The sequence below is a fragment of the Pholcus phalangioides genome, unplaced genomic scaffold (assembly GCF_987345545.1).
Source record: "Pholcus phalangioides strain wild (caught in Gottingen) unplaced genomic scaffold, Ppha-v1.0 ptg000003l_1, whole genome shotgun sequence".
NCBI classification, from domain to species: Eukaryota; Metazoa; Arthropoda; class Arachnida; order Araneae; family Pholcidae; genus Pholcus; species Pholcus phalangioides.
Window position 1 is genome coordinate 225,440 of NW_028301596.1, and position 19,896 is coordinate 245,335.

The window sequence follows — 19,896 nt, forward strand, 5'->3', positions numbered from 1 at the left end:
GGGTTAATTAGTGTTTCCTTCGTAGTATGTAACCTGTGCAATTAAGCTGTTTTGCTCATACAAAGATGTGAATGCGAATTGCAAGACTCCTTATGCTATATTCTTGCTGCTCGATGCACTTTTCAGAACCTCAGAATTGTTGCCCCCCGCCAAGCAAATTATCAAAGGATAAATCACATGGGATCAGTCACAAGATGAGGGAGAATAAGCTGGTTGTGGAAGTATCAGAATGTAATGTTGTGATTGGTAACTTGACATCTGGAGGGACCTGTGAGCCTGCGCATTGTCGTGATTGAGCACCCACGACTAGGCCGCTCGTGTCTCACCGAATCATATAGGCGTTTGAGGACTCTTAGGTCCCTCCTAGTGTCAGATTACCTGTCAAAGCATCACATTTTAATACTTCCACAACCAGCTTATTCCGCTGATCTCGCCCTTGGAAAAATGGCATTTTCCGCGAATAAAGGATTTGCTTAACCCTTAAGTGCTCATTTTTTTTTTTCATATTTGATGACACGTATAGAAAGTCTGAAAAATCATTTAAAAAATTCTCTGTCGAATTGCTTATACAAGGCCTTTAACCTTTAAGAAACCGTATACAGCCACAAAAATTGCATTTAAAATAAATGTATTGAAGTCACTTACAAATGCGTGCGTTACAAATACATAACTACCTTATTTGCGATTCAAACTATGAGAAGAAAAAAAATTCGGGTTGCAAACTTCAAGATAAAAACAAGAAAGGAATGCAAAAAAAATATTTTAACAAATTAGCGAAATAAGAGGCACGTGGTCTGCGACAAAACAAAAAGTTGTTGCCGTTGATTGGGACATCTACCAGCGGATTCAAGAAATGAAATGGAAAGAAAATGACCACAGCTTAAGCGTGCGAAGTCGATTCTGAATTTTTATGTTCAAGCTGGCTGAAGCAACGAACGTCTTTGCATATATTATACAAAGCTACGCATTCAAGGGTTAAGGGGCAACGATTCTCAGTTTCCGAAGAGATGAAGCGATGAATTCACTGGAGGATGTTGCCTTAAGTAGGCTTGCAATTCGCATTCACATCTTTGTAAGACAAAAATATATCATTGCACAGGGTAGTTACTTCGAAGGAAACATCAAATAAACAGGGTCTATCTGTACTCATTCTTCCTTAACAAAATAGTTTCCGAAACTTTTTTTTAACCTGGTGGTTTTCAGTCATATACAGTCGATTCCCGATAAGTAGAACTCCGATAACTCTAATATCTGTTTGAGTCGAAGTTTCTTTTCAGCCCCAGAACTTTTATGTCTCCTAGTGTTAAAATTTCCCCCTTAACTCGAAATTTTCTTCCTCTAAGTCAGTTTCCGGGAATGAGGGAAGAAATTTAAAAACATCGCTTAGTAATGTATTTAGCAACAGTATTCAGCATTTATCAATAGAATTCAGCATTTAGAATTTAGCCATAAAATTAAGTAACTGAATTTAGCAATAGAATGTTGCAACTGAATTTAGCAATACAATGTTGCAACTGAATTTAGCAATAGAATGTTGCAACTGAATTTAGCAATAGAATGTTGCAACTGAATTTAGCAATAGAATGTTGCAACTGAATTTAGCAATAGAATGTTGCAACTGAATTTAGAAATAGAATGTTGCAACTGAATTTAGCAATAGAATGTTGCAACTGAATTTAGCAATAGAATGTTGCAACTAAATTTAGCAATAGAATTCAGCATTTGGCAACAGAGCTCACCGTTTGTCAGTAGAATTAGACAAAGAGTTCAGCGTTTGTCAGTAGAATTTGGCAAAGAGTTCAGCATTTGTCATTAGAATTTGGCAAAGAGTTCAACATTTGTCAATAGAATTTGGCAACAGAATTCAGCAGATTCCATAATACGATATGTACGTCTATTTTATTTCTAAACATTCAACATTTAACACTTAAACGACCGCTCACGAGACTTCTCGTGTTTCAATGCTGAGACGTAAAAGACCGGCATCGAGATTTCTCGATTTTAAATTTCCTTTATGTTTTTCATTTCCAAACGAGAGAATCGCCGGTCTTAGAGTAAGCCTACGGGAAATAATATCACTATAAATAATAATACTAGCGGTCATTTAAGTGTTAAGTTATTCTAACTTAATTAAATTTAATTATTATCTCTTCGATTTTTTTTTCATTTCCAGTAGTTGGGCGTGTTTTACCAATACGACATTCGTGCATAAATAGAGCATTTATTTTAATAAATCCCTTTTTCCCACTCTGAAATCGGAATTTCAGATAATTCGAACTAACGGTAACTCGAAGTTTTCTGTGTGTGCCACTGCACATTCGACTAATCGAGATTTGACCGTACGCATAATTAGAAATATAAGTATCCCCTCTTTTAAGGACGAATTTTTCGTCCCGCTGGTGTCCGCAAAAGAGGGGGTTCTGACGCATTCGTTATGTATAGTGCCATGTTTGTTGTATGCCAGTCCATAAATCCATTGCCGTGCAGCTCTCTCCGACGTGCCACCTAGAAGTTCATGATGAAAGCTTTCATACAACTCACGAAAAAGGATAAAGTCACTTAATAAATTCATTGCCATTAAAGTCACTATACTGCTACTACACCAGACATGCACCTCGTCCATATTCCTCTGCGAAACTTATAACGAATTGGTGCATGTTGGAATGTATGTGTACGTATAATGAACCTTCCGTTAAGCTTGTTTCTGTGTAATACCTGCTATACTGAACCTTGGGCGACCACCGATGGATGGAGCTTTCATTTCCCACCCAACTCCACTGGTTGGAAATTGTCGTAATGGCGATATATGACCGGAGTTGGTGTGCGGTAAAGTAGTATCTACAAGTAGTCCAGATACTTCGGGGGCGCGGTAGCCCAGGTCGATAAGATGCTCGCCTAAAGTACCAAAGGATGTTTAGAGGTGTCGCGAGATCGATACCCGGTTCGTCCTTGTCAGAAAACTTTCCTGACACAGGGATACAACAAAAAAGACGGCGACAAGACCGCAGGAAAAAATTACTACCGCAAGGAGTCCCCCAATCGAGAGGTTAGCACACCAACCCCCTCAACGAGTATAAAAACCCAGCCTGTTAATTAGCCCTCGTGTGCAGAAAATGACCGTGGTGCGACGAAAATGATCAAATGACCAGGTACTTCATTATCCTGCATTAAATATTCACTGAGTGAGCCTATCGCAAAGATTGCCAACGTGTAATTATCATTATTTATTTATTTTATAAAATCAATTTTGATCGATAGTTTAGGGTGAAGTTTACCATTTGACTAGTATAAAATTGCTAAAAAAAATCACAGCTTTACTCTCAAAAATCATAATCCGATAAAGCCGTGGAGAGCCTGAGGATGTAAAATGACCATGAGGTACCAAGAAAAATCTTAATTTTAGGAGATAATACATAAAACTGCTACCGTATTAAGCAAAAGAAAATATTTCCATGGTCATTAAAATTTGCTTCAATTGTCAAAGCTGTCAATATTTTTAACATGTAATAGACATTAAATACCATCATTAAAATTGAATGCAATCAATATTTATTAGTACTTTTGACACGGTCTTTGGAAAAAATAAAAACAGTCTACGGGCAAAAGAGGACAAGGAGAAAGCGAAATAGAAGATGAGTTTTTATGATAATAATTATCATAATAAAATAATTATAGCCTGTGTTGTTATCTGACTGCTACCGTGAGCGCTGTCAATGATAGCGAATCCAATGAGAACAAATGGCCCACACACAGAGAGAGTCATGACCAATACACACGAAAGGGTTCGGAAGCCCTGCAAATTGGTAGTAATCGGCTCTAGAAGAATACTTCGCGGTCCATTACAAATTTCGTAGCCCTTTGTGAAAAGGGGGGTGTTGGTCATGTACTAGTTCCGTAATAGTTTATTTACCGTACGGTATAGAAATGTGTAAAAATAACACACACTCGTCTGTGATGATGAGGATAATACGTGCACAGAGAACTATAAATCTATGATTTTGCCATGACCGTGGATATATAATTGGGAATATCTTGTTCCTTTTATGCTACGAAATACAGGTGTGGTCAGTAAGGAGGAGGAAAAAAAAAATGGTAGCCATTGGATATTTTCTTATCCCGAGTTACAGTGAAAAGGCGGGTTGGTTGGTTCTCAAATGTGCTCGAACCTAAAAGGAGCTCCTTCCTGAGTGAGTATCATTACACGTATGTACACAGATGGACCATTGATGTGCGCGCTCAGTAAAATGCCGTAATCTATAATGAATGTTCCATGACACTTGAGATGAAACCTGTAACACCGAGATGATCTATTCAAGAGGATATATATATATACTTAACAACAGTATTTACCATTAAAGGGGATGTGTGTGTGAATCGCTTGCGCAATTTTTCCATCTATATGTGATATAGCCGCCTTTTTTTCGTTATTTTGTTTCTTGGACGATGATTAAGTTGAAGTGATAGCCCTTGTAGACATTGAAGACATTATCTTTTGTTGTGAAAGCTCTCGATAAGAATCTCTCTGTCTAGCGTGCATTATTATGGCGATGATGGAGAGAGAAATAGATGTTACGAAATGAAACGGCTCAATTTGAATGTGAGTTGGCTACATGGCGTTATTGAATGCTTTGAAGTTTAATGTCAATCTCGTAGTAAAGGATTACAGGCATTGATTATATTTCTGTAAAAATGACGTTCGTATGAAAAAGATCGCCTAGAAATTAAAGGTAGGCTGTGCGTTAGGAGGCACACCTGCGAGTGTTATGCTACTTGTATTTTGCATTTCCAACTCGAATGTCGTGATGCAAGAAAATTTTTCAGACAGTGAAAGGGTATGTAGAGACTCAAATTAGATAATCAGAATGCATCGGCATTATGAATGGAACGACTTTGTGAACTTTTCCTAAATTTTAATACTTATCCGATAGATTTGGCGGTCCCTTGCTACCACTTCGTTGAGTTTGAATCCCACGGATAGCTCTTGTCAAGACAGTTTGCTTACCTCCGACTACGCGATTGATGGCAAAATACCTCAAAATTTAGGATTATTTTCTTCTCAAAACGTCGCTGAATTAGTTTAGTATGTTTCAATTTTTCAGATTATGAACAGAAGTCTTCGAGATATTCAACACCGTGCGCGGAAAATACATCGCCGAAAAATTCCACGAGAGGAAACTTGGCCGCTAGGAAAATTCACAGGCAAACAATCGTTGACATACTGAGTGAGTGGATGAGCAGGTGGGTGATTGGTCAAATGAGTCAGGTAGTTAGTGAATAAGCAATCGAGTGAGCAAATGAGCGAGAGAGTGAGTGAGTCACTAGTCACTCACCCAATTCCTTGCTCATTCGGTCATCCCGTTACACAGTCATATGGTCGCTCATGCAATTCCTACTCACTCGGTTACCCATATAGTCACTCCCTAGATTATTCACTCATTTACCAACTCATTTGGCCAGTCACTCACTCGCCCATTCACTCACGTGGTCCTTCACTCTCTCGTAACTAACTATTATCTGTTAATTTTTCCGTCGGTGAATTTTCCGCAAATCATTTTACACTTATTTCAATTTTTGATTGGATAAACAGCCTACAAGCTGCAAAAGTTACGAGATACACAATTGTTCCGCGGCATATTCACAGATCCCTTGAGTAACCCGCGACATAATTCCAGAGTGCTCAAGCAGCCCACGACGCAATTGCAGATCAATTGATTAATCTGCGGCACAGTTTCAGAGAATTTGAATGGCTCTTGTGTGTGTGGTGCAGTTCCGGATCGCTCAAGTTACCCGGGTCTCATTTACCCATCCCTTGAGCAGCTCGCGACGCAGTTCCAGAGAACTTGAGTGGCTCGTTGCGCAGTTCGACATCACTTATGTTACTCGCTGCACAGATCCAGATCACTCAAGTTGCCGCGGAACATTTATACATCACTTAAATGACCCGCGATACGTTTGTAACCCATCAAGTGGCCCACCCTGTCCTTAAGGTTAAGCACCTTTACTATTCACGTTACTCCCACATCTCGAAACTACACGTTTCTTGGAATGTGACGTCATTCTCTACCATTACAACGCTTCCGGCACCAAATTGGACTAAACTAAGAAGAGACCCGAAAAAAAAAAAAAAAAACCAGAACTGTGCTATACCAATCTCATCACAGATCTCTTCCCACTTGGTAGTTAATCATCCCCATGTTAAACAGCATTCCAGGACATGTGAGGTAGGCTCGCGTATAACCAGTTGTCGGAATTAAGTGCAATTAATCGTTTGTGTCAATGTAATTACGCTACCTAATCGAGATCACCGTGATTTTTCCTCCCATTATCGGATACCGGCATCGGTGTATATCCAGCAACGCAAAACCGCGAGATTTACACCGCCGATCAGAGTTATACCTCACCCCCTCTCTCTATCCTTACATTCGTTCGTGTACAATCAATAGTAAGTATGTATTTCATGTGATAATAAACGAAATACACGCACAGAGGAGAAGAAATAATTGCTCGCGATTACGATTTGGGACATAATTGAACAATTACACTTACATACAACTTTTTCTTCTCCTTCTCTTTAACAGCTGTTTACCTGCAAAGTTATCTCGAAATGTAGTACAAATCAGAGTGGAATGCACTCTTCACGTGCACGTGATTGGCGTAGCGCGAATTTGTCCCCTTGGCTCCCAAGAGTGGTAAGATTAATAACATATTTTATACGCCCCGATTCTGATGGAAGGGGGGAAAACAACAACGAGAATTATAGTCTCGTCGATGAAGAGAAGCAATTAAACAATCATCATCGCGAAGTGATTAAGATAACGTCATGTCCACGGAACGTGACTGCACACCATCCATAATAGGGAAGTTGATTATAGATGACATCTGAGAAACGTAAAACGGGGGGTTGTTATGAACTAAATATAACCAGATGCTGCCGGTAATTATATACGTCTGGACCACACTCGAGATGGTCCTATTCTTTTCGTGACTCTCTTGAAAAGGCATTTACGAGATTTCGACGTAATATGAATTGAAGTGAGTGGTCCTCAACTAGACAATTGAAGGATATGCATTCAAAGTTCAGCGTTGATACAATATTATATGACGAGATATATATTATTTTTTGTTTCCCCATACAGGGATGGTCAATGCAATTTCTTGAACACCAACAGCGGTTATCCGGCAATACGTCTATGTTCAACTTGGTGGAACTCTGAGGTATGTGTTTACGAGTAATGAAAGAGTATTGGTCGATCTCAAATGAAACCCATTCGAGTGGATTGATTCGTTAACAATTTAAGTGTTTTTTTCCGAAATTTCACCGATCAGCATTATAACTGCCACATTAGAAATCACGAAACCTTCTAGAAATTGCCACCCGTTTTCAAGAATGATATTTTTTTGTTTCCGGTTTCGAGCTGATAAATTCTTCTTCCTCCGCCCCTTCCAACACAAAATAATACTAAAAAAACGAGGAAGAGAAAAAATGTTTCCTGTGTTATTCAAAATGCACTCAATAATACCTCGAAGAGAAAAGAACGTCTCTCTTCCCTTCTGTTATCAGATTTCGTACAAAGTCGGCCCACGGTGTGACTGACAGAACGAGGGGGGGGGGGAAACATTACAGTCGAATCCCTTTTTAACGAACACCGTTATATCGAAAATCTCGTTTTAATGAATTTTTCTAATTTCTCAAATAAGTTTACAAAGGAACAATTCTAGATAACCTGGAATTCGTTTATAACGAAATTTTGTTTTAACGAAGTGATTCGTCCGGTCTCTTGGCGTTCGTTATAACGGGATTCGACTGTACCAGGAGAAGACGACTTTCAACAGCATGTAGGCTCGGAGTTGCCGTTTTGGGAGAGGTTCAAGAAACTGAGATGAATCGCGATTGTGCCGCAGTAAGGGGTGTGAAGTGGTTTTTAAAATTTCACTTGTCCGCATTATGACTGTCACAGTGGAAATCACGAAAATTTCTGCAAAATGCCACATCTTTTTTTAAGGACGAATACTTTACACCTATTTTATGCAGTTGATATTGTTTCTCTCTGCACAACTCCGAGAAAAAACGAGAGTTTTTTTATCCGTTGGGGAGAGGGGGCACGAGCTCCCCCTATGCCCCCCCCCGTACGTCTATGATCCCATCAATATGCGTTAGGAGGCAGGTGGTAGAGTTGACTGAGCTGACAAGGGGGGAGGGGTCAAAAATGGCAAAAAGTTTGCTGACGTAATACTTGAACGGTCCCTTAGGGTATAGCCACTACAATAGGGGCCCCTTATCAAGTCGCCTTACCTTAGGGGGTCATTCAAGTATTACGTCAGCTTGGAGGGGGGGGTTTCGGATTTGCTGACTTTTGATGACAAGGGGGGAGGGGTTTGAAGGTTGCTTACATCATCAACCACCCCTTTCTGAAGATATGAAATATTCTAAGCTGTTGACGAAATTTTGCTGACAGGGAGGGAGGGAGGTCGGTGTTTTGCTGAACCCCCCTTCCCCCCTTGTCAGCAAAATTTCGTCATCAGCTCTGCCCCTCCGAATCCTAACACATATTGGTGGAACCAGAAACGTACGCGGGAGGGGGGCATAGGGGGTTCTTGCGCGCCCCCCAGAAGAGAAAAAAAATTCTTTTTAATGTAAATTTTTTTTTTCAAAATTAAAATTTCGAAATTTTATATGAAATTATAGTCGATTTCTGTTAATTTCAATGCTATTTGAAAGGTAAGAACACAAAATTTCTCTTTAAGAAATTCATTGCGACTCACCCTTTAAACTATATATAGTAAACCCTTGACCCGCGGACCAAATGTGGCCCTGCAAGTTATGTGATATGGCTTGCCCCCTCAAACCCAATTTTTGAAGAATGAACTAAGTGGCACATTTACAAATCGCTTAAATGACCCGCGGAACAATTCCGGAGCATTTAAATGGCCCGTGGCACATTTTCAGATCACTGAAGTATGCCTCAAAGATCACTTAAGTAACCCGCGACACAGTTCCAGAACGCTTAAACGTTCCGTGGCACATTTAGAGATCCCTTGAGTGAAATTTGACACAATTGTAGAGCACTTAAGCACCCCCCCCCCCCCCGGTGCGCTTTTACATCACTCAAGTTACACGCGGAACATTCCCAAATTACTTAAGTGATCCCCGGCATAATTATGGATCACTTGAATGATGCGTTGCACAGTTCCAAACATTGAGAAGATCCGTAAAACATTTAGAGATCGCTGAACTGGCCCTGCAAGGGATTTATCATTAGGGAGAATGTTAATTCAGGTGCCCGCAAACTAGCGGAAGATTTTTCTTGTATTTGGCGCACCGAGTAAGATGCCATTAAGGATATTTCATATTTTCATAAAGGGTGGTTGATGACGTAAGCATCATCCAAACCCGCCTCCCCCTTGTCATAAAAAGTTAGCAAATCGGAACGCCCCCCCCCCCCCGTCGATGCTGACGTAATACTTGAATGACCCCTAATGAATACTTTTCTCCTGAAACTGAGAATAAAAAAACAAGGACGAGGGAAAAACTGCCTTTGTTTTTGTTATTTATGCTGCAACAATCCTATTCTACCTCGAAGGGGAAAAGGGAAAAACATCGTATGTTCCCCCCTTATTCCCCCCCCCCCTCAAAGGCTGACTCTGCCTAGGAAAACATGTTATCCGGAGAAGAAGACTTGCAACCTTATCTGGGTTCGTCAATGCCGAAATATTTCGGGATTGCCGGTTTTAAGGGTTAAGGAATCCACTCAAACGGGTTTCATTTGATCAAGCCCTTGCATTATTAGGTTAGCAGATTTTACTTGATAGGAATGGAGAGGAACTGTGTGTGTGATATGTTCGAACTTTTATATTTCAGGAGTTTTTGAACGAATCAGGATTGGAGGAATTACTAATGGGAATGACGTCACAGATTGCCGAACGGGAAGATGCAGTCATTTGTTCTGATGTCAGAGGTAAATTAAATTCGGAATATTGTCCATTTAATCGCAGACGCATATCCATCTGCTTGAGCAGAAAATTCATTTCCGGAAAATTCACCGCCACGCAATTAACCGGAACGACAATTCATTGATAAAGTGACGCAGTGAGTGAGTGGGTGAGCAAGTAAGTGATTGATCAAGTGAGTCAAGAAAATAGTGAATGAGAAAATGAGTGAGTGAGCAAATGAACGAGTAAGCAATGAATGAGCAAGAACGAGTGAGCAGTGAGCGAGCAAGTGTGTAAGCAAATGAACGAATGAATGAGAACGCCAATTTCCCTAATACGGTCACTCACTCAATCATTCACCAACCCAATCGCTCACTCTATAATTCATCCGCCCGCTCACCCATATGGTTACTCACTCTCTCGTTCATAGTGTCACTCGCTTCTCCCTCATTCGTTTACTCATTCACCCACTAAGTCGCTCAGTCATACGGTCACTCACTAGCTCATTCCCCAAAAATCAATCGGTTACTCGTTCACACATTCACTTGCTCAATCGCTCTGTCATTCACTCACTAGCAACGAACTGCTTTCGGTGAACATCCCTAGCGGTGATTTTTCTACCGATGAATTGTTGCCGTAGAATTTTCCGTAAAAATCATCCATCTTCTACCTAAATTTCAATCACCGTCTGTTTTCGGTTTCAAGGAAAGATTTCCATGTTTAAAAAATTCAAGTTGCGTTCGTCGTTTTCAATAAAAACAAGCTTAAAGTAGGATCCATTGGTTCATTCCCGTTATTTGACAGAAATGCTGACAGCTTTGTGATGGATTATTCCGTTTCTCTGTTGAAATTGACCAATAGGAAGAATGGAAAGTGGGCGCATGAAAAGGGGGTCGGAACACTTCATCAACTATTTTACGGGCGGTGCCAGAAATACAACACCACAAAATAGTGTTACATGGTGATGCATATGCCTTTAGGGGTAATTCGATAATGCGTTGGTTAATCGGGTGGGACTGTGAGTGACTGCGATAATAAATCACGTATCCTTGATTTCATTTACTGCTCTCGAATTTGAAAAAAAAAAATTAACATTTGGGCATCATGCTGAGATGCAAATTAACATACTGAATGAGTCCTTTTACGACCACTTCTCGACTTACGTGCCGAGAAATCGGGTGCTGTTGATGGATCCCAGATTGACTTCAGCAACACTTCCTACGTTATCATTTTCTTTCAGAAATTGTTTTTTCTAGGAATATATGGTACATAAAATTTATTCATGCGTGCCATTTAATAAAAATGGTCCTTGACCTCGGGCCCGCGTGATCACCCTGGGAGTTAAATATCACACATTTACCAGAAGCCCAACAGGAAAATAGATCACGTAACTATAATTAAGCTTGAATTCTTTTCTGACACAATCATGCTTTTAATGCAAGTCGATAGTCAGCGGTTCCCAAAAAAATTTTTAATCGTGGACCACCTCTGAAATCTTGGTGCCTTCCGTGGACTCCCAGTTTTGGCAGCAGGAACTACAATTATCTCTTAGCAGGAATGTTCTTGAACAATGGATGACATTCTATCCAGTATTAGCAAATGTGATGCGGTAGCAGTGCCATCTACTGAACTGCAAAAGAAACATCAAACAATGTTGTGTAGCCACGTTGAAGGCTGTCACTACGAGTGAAATTTTTATCAAATCACAATGATATTACAAGAGTCTACCAACGTCACAGCTGTGTTTTTGAACGTAAATTTAAATTTAATTTTTTTAAAGTTATTTTTATTTATATTACTTTTTTCATATAACTAGTAAAGTAGATGGAATATCAGATTAAAACACCGTCGCTCAGGTGGTCGAGTGGTCAAAAGTAACGGTATATGTATGTGTGTATGCCCTGCCCTAGGGACCCTGGGCAAATTCACGGACAAAAATAGGAAAAAACATCTAGATATTCATTAAATTGGTTGGAGGGGGGGGGGTGGACTAGCCCATTGGAATGCAGGTACCACAGAATCGAAAATGGTTAAAAGAAGGAACCACGGGTCCGGGTGCTATCAGGGAAGTTTCGAAGGGCCCGGGGCAAATTGATATTCTGCACATTGTACGTGGCTGGAATACTAGCACATATCAATCTCCACATACTTTATACTACAACGATAAACAGTAAAACCCCTCTTTTGCGGGCACGCGTGGGACAAAAAATTTCTTCCGTAAAAGAAATGTGTCCGCATCAGGAGAGGGGGGGGGGGGGGTTCCTGTTGAAACTATAAAATGCAGTATTAACAATAACTGAAATAGTTTTTTGTTTGCTAATAAACGAAATTCTGGCAAAAGATGTGGCATGAAAGTACGTAATTATTGCACATATACAGAATTAAAATTACAAAACGAATATTATACTGAATCTCTACATCTTTCCGAGAAACTGATAAATCGATGTTTGGTGGGTTTTGCTGAGTATTCCAATTCTTTTTAAAACATTTGCCGCATGCTGTCCGCGGATGAGTTGTTGGCCAATCTTAGTGTAGGCCTATATATATATATAAATGATCCCGCCAATCGTATACAACTGTGACAAGTTCTTCTCCGTCTTCGGAAATTTATTTCTTCTTCCGTGATTTTGGTTTTTCAGTCATTGTTCTTGCCAATGGTCCCCTTTGCTTTTTTGTCTTTAAACTGGAACATATCCGTGTTGTCCCGACATTGAATTCATTTGTCAGAGCACAAACTCCCATTTTACGCAATTCACTGTATTCGATGACATCAACTTTTACTCTTCGGAATCTCTTTTTACTCTTAATAATAGAAAACGATGATTCCTAGAGCTGTCCATTTCAAACAGCGTCGATTCATGTGGAAATACACGAGTACACAATCAGAAAACTGACATCAAAATTGCCTAATATTAACAAGCTTTAAGCCGAAGTTTCATTGAAAAGTAGTCAAAAGTAGATGAAATATCAGATTTTGTGATTCCATCTAGTGAGCATAATTTGAATCGAAATTGCAACTATTGGTGTCCGTATAGGGGTTTTAGTTCAATTGAACGAATGATGAAAATGGTGTCCGTGATCGTATCTGAGAAAGACCGTTAAGCAGGGGGTTCAAAATAGTTAAATAGGCTTTTTGCCGGGATATTTTTACTTGGCCGTAAAACAGGGGATGTCCGCATTTGAGGGGTGCCCGTGAAGAGGTATTTTAATGTACTTACAGTACCACAGAGCTATTGGCTTTAGCGAGAATACTGACATTGCTACATTAATGACGAATGATGAGTCGGCCTAGTTTTATCCAACGGCTATAGACTAGAAGTTTGCAGTGAAGCAATTGTGTCCGCGCATTCGTAATATAGCAGCGGGATGTGACGAAAAATTCGTGAAAAATCGATGAATTATTACGAAATAAGCGTTATTTCAACTCGTGGAGGATGTTCGGGAACGGAATTTCTTCAAAAATCTTTAAGTAATAATATATAGGATTTAATTTTCATAGCAATTACAGTCAACTCCGCTTAATCGGATACCCCTATTAAACGGATAAAATCCTCCGGCACCAGAACATTTTCCATAGATACAATGTTGAAGTTCCGCACTTGATAGATAGATAGATAGAACCGCTCACAGCCCCGGACTGATGCAAAGCACCTTACTTCCGTTACCTCAAAAGAGGCAGAGTTGTGTCGGAAAAGTTAGCAAAGATTTATAGTGGTGGCTCCCCGTGCTCGCAAGTTTCGAATTACTCGCGTCGTTCTCCCCAGGAAGACGGCCATCAACTCGATGCAACGTACAAGCCATTTGACAAAAATATGTGACTGAATCCAATGACTAGGGAGAAAAATTGCACGTGCGCCCAGTGGCACATAAGACCGCAGCCTGGGATTTCAAAAGAAGGGTGGAAAAGACTTGTGGACAAGAAAGAAGAAAAAGAAGCTGGCATGTTGAAGTGGGAGAGATTTGAGAATGGTCTAAATACACAATGCATACAAATTACATATATACAGCGCCTCGACTGTGACGGGAAACGAAGAAACAAAGCCTCCGTCCACAGCGCTGAAGAGTGTGTTCTGCTCGCTCTTCCCCTTACAAAACATGCAATATATACACACACAGAATACACACATAGCCCGCACTGCGACAGGAACAATCAAACAGAGCCTCCGTTGACAGTACTGGGCAATCACATTTGAATTACATGCATACATTATTTACTTTACAAAAATTTCCCTTTTTTATACTATTGGGAATGCACATAAACATTACTATGAAGGTACAAATATCACCCTGAGCTCATATCCGCACTTGATATGATTTCAATTTTTCCCTGCTTAATCGAATATTACGCATCACACGTCAGCTGTTAATACACATTGACCACTATACGCACAATGTTTTCATTGAATGAAAAATATGTTACACTAGGTTATAAGATTATTGTATTTGAGAGTAGGCGCTGGCCTCAAACTATTCACGTTGTCTTCAACACGTACATTCAATTATTTTATTCTTGTTCTATGTTGAGCCAATAGAGAGCGCTAACTTCTCTAATGGAAACTAAAAATCGTAGGTCTTGTGATCATTGTAATTATAATTTTCATTTCTGATGTCTGATTTATTGGAGAAGCTTTATTAATATTGATCATTCATCAGTTTTAAATATGCAAACTATATCCTAACGTTGTAAAATGGCAATTGTTCTCCGCATGATCGGATATTGTGTGTAGGAATCATTGATATCCGATTAAGCGGGGCCGACTGTATTACCCATAAACTATTCACAGGTAGTTGAAGCAGCTAAATTGTACTCAAGATTCGGGATCATTCTATTCTGGCAAGAAAACGGCAGTTAGAGTATTCTTTGGGAAAAAATTCATATGTATAAGAAGCGGAGTAATTTAAAATTGGATGCAATTAAAGAAGAATAGCGGGAGCAGCCATTAAACTTCGAAAGTGCGTACGTGAGCTATAAAAACTCGTAGTTTTGCCTCGTCTTGTCGATCTTACGAGAAATAATTACGCTCATTAAATTTTTACGAGCGATTGTTCGTTAAGTTTTACGACATCGTCGATTCATCACTCGATCGTTAAAGCAGCTTCTGAATGAGAGCGTTTGATACGAAAAACGCATACAATGTATAGATACTTATTGTTTGAATCTCTAATGACTTATAGTTGTGCTAAAAAAAAGTAATAGAAATGATTGCATTGGGTGCTCAATTTTTTTTTAGAACGTGCACTTTCAGTTGAACCTCGTTAAGACGAACTCGATGAGGCTGGGCGAGGGGATGTTCCTCCTTTCCCGTTTCATTCTCCTGCTGAGATAGGGTCGTATCTATCTAGTCCAGGGGTCTTCAACGTTTTCCTAATCGTGAGCACTGCCTGTTTCCACTCACCGACTAAAGAAGAGCACCCTTACGGCAAGTTTGACGTACGAATTCGGGAAAATCGGGATGATTTTACTCCTTGAATATAATTTGTAGAAGGTGTTTAATCAGAACGTTGAAGTGCTCGTGAGCACGAAATCAGACACGTGCATAGATTACTGCGAGTACTTCGAGGAGCACCATGGTGCTAGCGAGCAACAGCTTGAAAATGCCTTATCTAGTCGATAGTGTCTCCATCCTAAAAATGGTGTGTCGATAGTGTCTCCATCTTAAAAATGGGGTACGGAGTGGACATCAATATTTTTTGAGTCGAGCACCGGTGCATGCCTATCATTAAAAAAAGGAGCACCCATGTCAAGGGTGCTTAACCTTTATAAGAGGGAGAGTCACTTCATTGGTTTGAAAACGTGACGCGGGCCACTTAAGTGCTCTGGAACCATGCCGCGGGTCACTTCAGTTATGTGGAAATCTCGCGCAGGCCGCTTGATTGATGCGGTACTGTGCCGCTGGCCGCTTAGGTGCTCTTGAACTAAACGTCACCGCAGGGCACTAAAATGATATATGTAAATGCGGCTCAAGTCCGTTGAGTGATCTGTTAATGTACTGCCAAGTCAATTTTTAGGACATTAGGTTTAAGGTCGCGGGCTACATCAGATGACTTCGAGGGCCATATTTGCCCGTGGAAATCGGGTTGAGCATGTGTGAGGTCACACATATGTATTGATATGTTTAAACTATGACCAACATAAATGATGAATGTTTAAAACGGGTATCGAGTTCGCGAGTATAGAATCAGGCACTCGTAGTACTTTAAAAAGCACCACGGTGCTCGCGTATTGTCACCGGCGTGCAATTTGGGACCGGTGTGTGTCACAGGAATATTTAAATTTTAAGTTATCAAGTTCTCTTGATGACCCCTTAAGAAAAGGGAATAAGAATGCGAGACATTTTCTATAGAAATGATAACACGACACTATTTTGACTTGAGGATGAATCTGGAAAGTATGGAACGCCTCCGAGCCTTCTAACTGGCTTTAGAAGTCTCCTAACTTCTAAACCACTAGGTAGTCGCGGTTCTACCCACCTATCTACGTACTAAATTCATCACATTTGCCGGTCATGATGCATAATCGCATTTTATGTTGGCAAATATGATAAATCGGTCCCACTGCCATGACAAGATTTATCGCTTAGATGACCGTACATGTGAGCCAAACTCTGAACCGGATATAATAAACTCTGACATAACGAATTTTTTCGAACATCCCCGAAATAACTCCTATTTGATGAATTCTGAAATCGGACCTCGATTTATCGAACTCCTATTTAACAAATTTTACGATCGTTACTCGTTATAATGAACTCCCATTTAACAATTTTCACGATCAGGCCCAGATATTACGTATCATTTTGTTAAATTATTATGGCGTGTAACTTTTTTAGTATTTATGAAATTTACCAACGATGCTTGGGTAATATGCATAATCGCAAGTAAAATTGATAAATTTATCAAACTTACCGAGATGATTGCGCAATTATGCATAATAACCAATTTATCACATCTACTGTAACTTATAAAAGTCATTCTATATTCTGATGGATCGCTATAAGGCGATTTACAATCATTTTGATCTCTTAGGTGGAAAGTTGTGTGAAATGCTCTGATTGTCATATCCCGTTATAACGAACTTGAGGTATCAGAAATTTGGTGCGTTATATCTGGAGGTTTCCTATAACCGATTTAATAAGATAACATCCTATGAAAATGATTGAAAATCCCGTTCGTTATAACTGGAATCTAATTATTTACCAACCGACTTTCCCGTAGCAGGGGTGCACTAATTCCGACCTGCAAAGTTAGGTCCACCCGAGTTTAGGTCATTTTCGCAACATTATGAACCCCGGGCTCAGTACATATCTGAGTACCACATGTTATTTAGAAAAATTTTCTAATTGGAAGTACACCAATAGGATCAATGGTTCGCCAGTAAAATGCCATACCTCTTGTTTGCTATGCTGCACCCTGTATAGCTACTACTTTAAATTCTTGAGCGATTGTTTCTATTTTAATAAACTGTAATGTGTTATATAATGCCTTTTTGAGACTGACTTCCATTTACAGTGAAACCTGTACGAGACGGAACGTCAAGGGACTGAAATAATATTCCGTTTTAGACAGATTTCCGTTTTATGAACGTGCAAATCAAAGCACTAATCATTGAACGGACTATATTTTGATTCCGCTTAGGATGGGTTTCCGTCTTATACAGTGTCCGCCTTAGACAGGTTTCACTGTATATCGTCAAAATTCCATACTCCTTTCCCCCTCAATAGCCTCAAACACGGATGGAACTACACGCCTGTCGTCAACACCCCTTTTCTAGGGACTATTTCACAGTTTTTAAATGTTGGGGTAAATCGAGAAGCTATCCATACTTAGAATAAGACAACCATAATATTTATGGGCATTGTATCATGGGTAAATATTGTTTTTAATTTTTGTTGATTGTGTTTTTAATTGGATTGCTTTATTTTTGAATTATATGACATCCATATTTGTAATGGGCATCTTTTTCTCAGCCACCTCGTTGAGCATTTTGCCTGTTGTGGCGTTGTATTTGTGATAACACAATGCACAAGACATTCGAGCTGCTACGTGACACATTGGAAAATAAAAAATGTAGATTTTATAGAAACTTTCTCGACTGACTGACTGGCTAACGACACCATTTTCAGCCAAGCAAGTCCTGTTTTGCATTGTTCAACGCGAATAATAAATTTGCAATTGATTATCCTAATTATCTTAAATTGTTAGTATAGTTTTCCATACACAATAGTTCTCGGACGTTCTAGCTAGAGAACTACGATGTATCACGAAGTTTCGCGAATGTAAAAAGCTAATATTACGGGATCCCGTGCTATTATTACGTATAACAAACCAGACGTATACTGCATATAGTCTATATTAAAAAAACCCAGTGATAAAACCTATTATAGGTAGGAAATAGGATAGTATCACGAACTGCCTGCAGCAACTAGATTGTCTATTTGCAGATTTTTTTTTGCGAAGTTATCTTGATTTTTCATCAGCAAATAGAAAGATGTAGCTACTATACTAGCAATACTGTTATTACGTGTTTTTTTTCTAAGTATAATTTATATGAACGACACCCTCTGAATCATGGTCCTGTGTAATATTTCCCTTTATGGATATCAAAAAGTTTAAACACGAAAGTAGTAATTACAAGAAAGGGATTGTTGGGAAGTGAAAGGCCCATCTCTGATACCATCGATACTTGTTACAGGTTGTACCAACGATCCTTGTTTGGTAATAGTTACCCTTTTATAGTCGTTATAATACACATTGTTATAATTACGCTGGAGATCTCCTCCACTTTAAAATCTATTGTCATTTTTGAAAAGTTTTCAAATGTGAAACTGCGGTCAAACTCGATTGTAACGACATCGAAGATTCCGCGAAATTTTGTCGTTACAACACAAATTAACGTTTGAGATATTTTTTTTTGACAAAAAAATCAGATGCAGTAATTCTCCGGCCACCCACGGGCGGAGATACGAGGGGGCAATGTTCCCCCAGCATCAAAGGTGAAGTCGATTGATCTAATGCATATATGTATTGACATCATCATCGTGCCCCCAGCAATAATGACCGTGCCCCCCAGACTTCCAAGTCTATCTCCGCCTATGCGGCCACCCTTACCACACGTGGCACCCGGTGTGAATATGATAGCGGGTGCCCTTAGTACCGAATTTTTCTTCCGTGCGAGGGGAATCGAAAATTCAAAAAATGGAAATTCAAAATCATTAAAATTCAGAATAAATGAAAGAAATTTTCGGAATAAATGAAAGATTTTCAGAATAAATGAACGAAACGTTTTCAGAATAATCTGAATATACTAAAAGTATGCAGTTGCTGTTTCATCCTGATTGAGGGGTGACCATATTTAATCGAGAAAAATGCGGGAGATCGGGATCGTGAATATGCTACATCGCTAGTGCTCACCAAAATTTTCGGTATAATTGCTAAAAATTGCTTATAAATAACCGTTGGCTAAAAATTACGTGCTATACCAAGTCTGAGTAAATTAGTGTTTTCCACTTAAAAAGAGATTGAATTTGCACGGCAAATATGTGAGATGAGTATTTTATAGTCACATTATCATCATAATATCATTTTATGAAAATTTAGCAAATTACCTTCATTTTCCATTCTATTAAAGATTACGAATGAAAAAGTTTGATTGGAAAAATAAGACATTTTACAAAAAAAATTCGAGTAGGATAAAATTTACCGGAAAATACGAGATTGTGTCACGCACATGGGTTAGATCAAAAAGCAAGTCAGATTTTCTTCCAACGTTAGGCATAAACAGTGTATCAGACAAATATCAGCTTGATGTGCTGAGCTGTGTAGTTCTAAGAGTTCTTTGGGAGAGAGTCATCAAAATGGAATCAAAAGCGATCAAAAAGTGTCGTTATATCCGAGTTATATCCTTTTTTTTTATACAATCCCCATGTACTCCAAGACCTAATTAGAAAGTTGTTGCCCTGCTTCTCT

General features: G+C 39.3%; 1 protein-coding gene across 1 annotated transcript in view; it reads left to right on the forward strand.

Moving 5' to 3' along the window:
• The window catches only part of LOC149087853 (dual oxidase-like), a 195,313-nt gene that overhangs the window by 130,125 nt on the left and 45,292 nt on the right, over positions 1-19,896 (forward strand). Inside the window, exons 9-10 of the mRNA XM_089242117.1 lie at positions 7,137-7,215; positions 9,860-9,956. Coding sequence (XP_089098243.1) covers positions 7,137-7,215; positions 9,860-9,956 — 176 coding nt within the window. The remainder of the gene's footprint in view (positions 1-7,136; positions 7,216-9,859; positions 9,957-19,896) is intronic.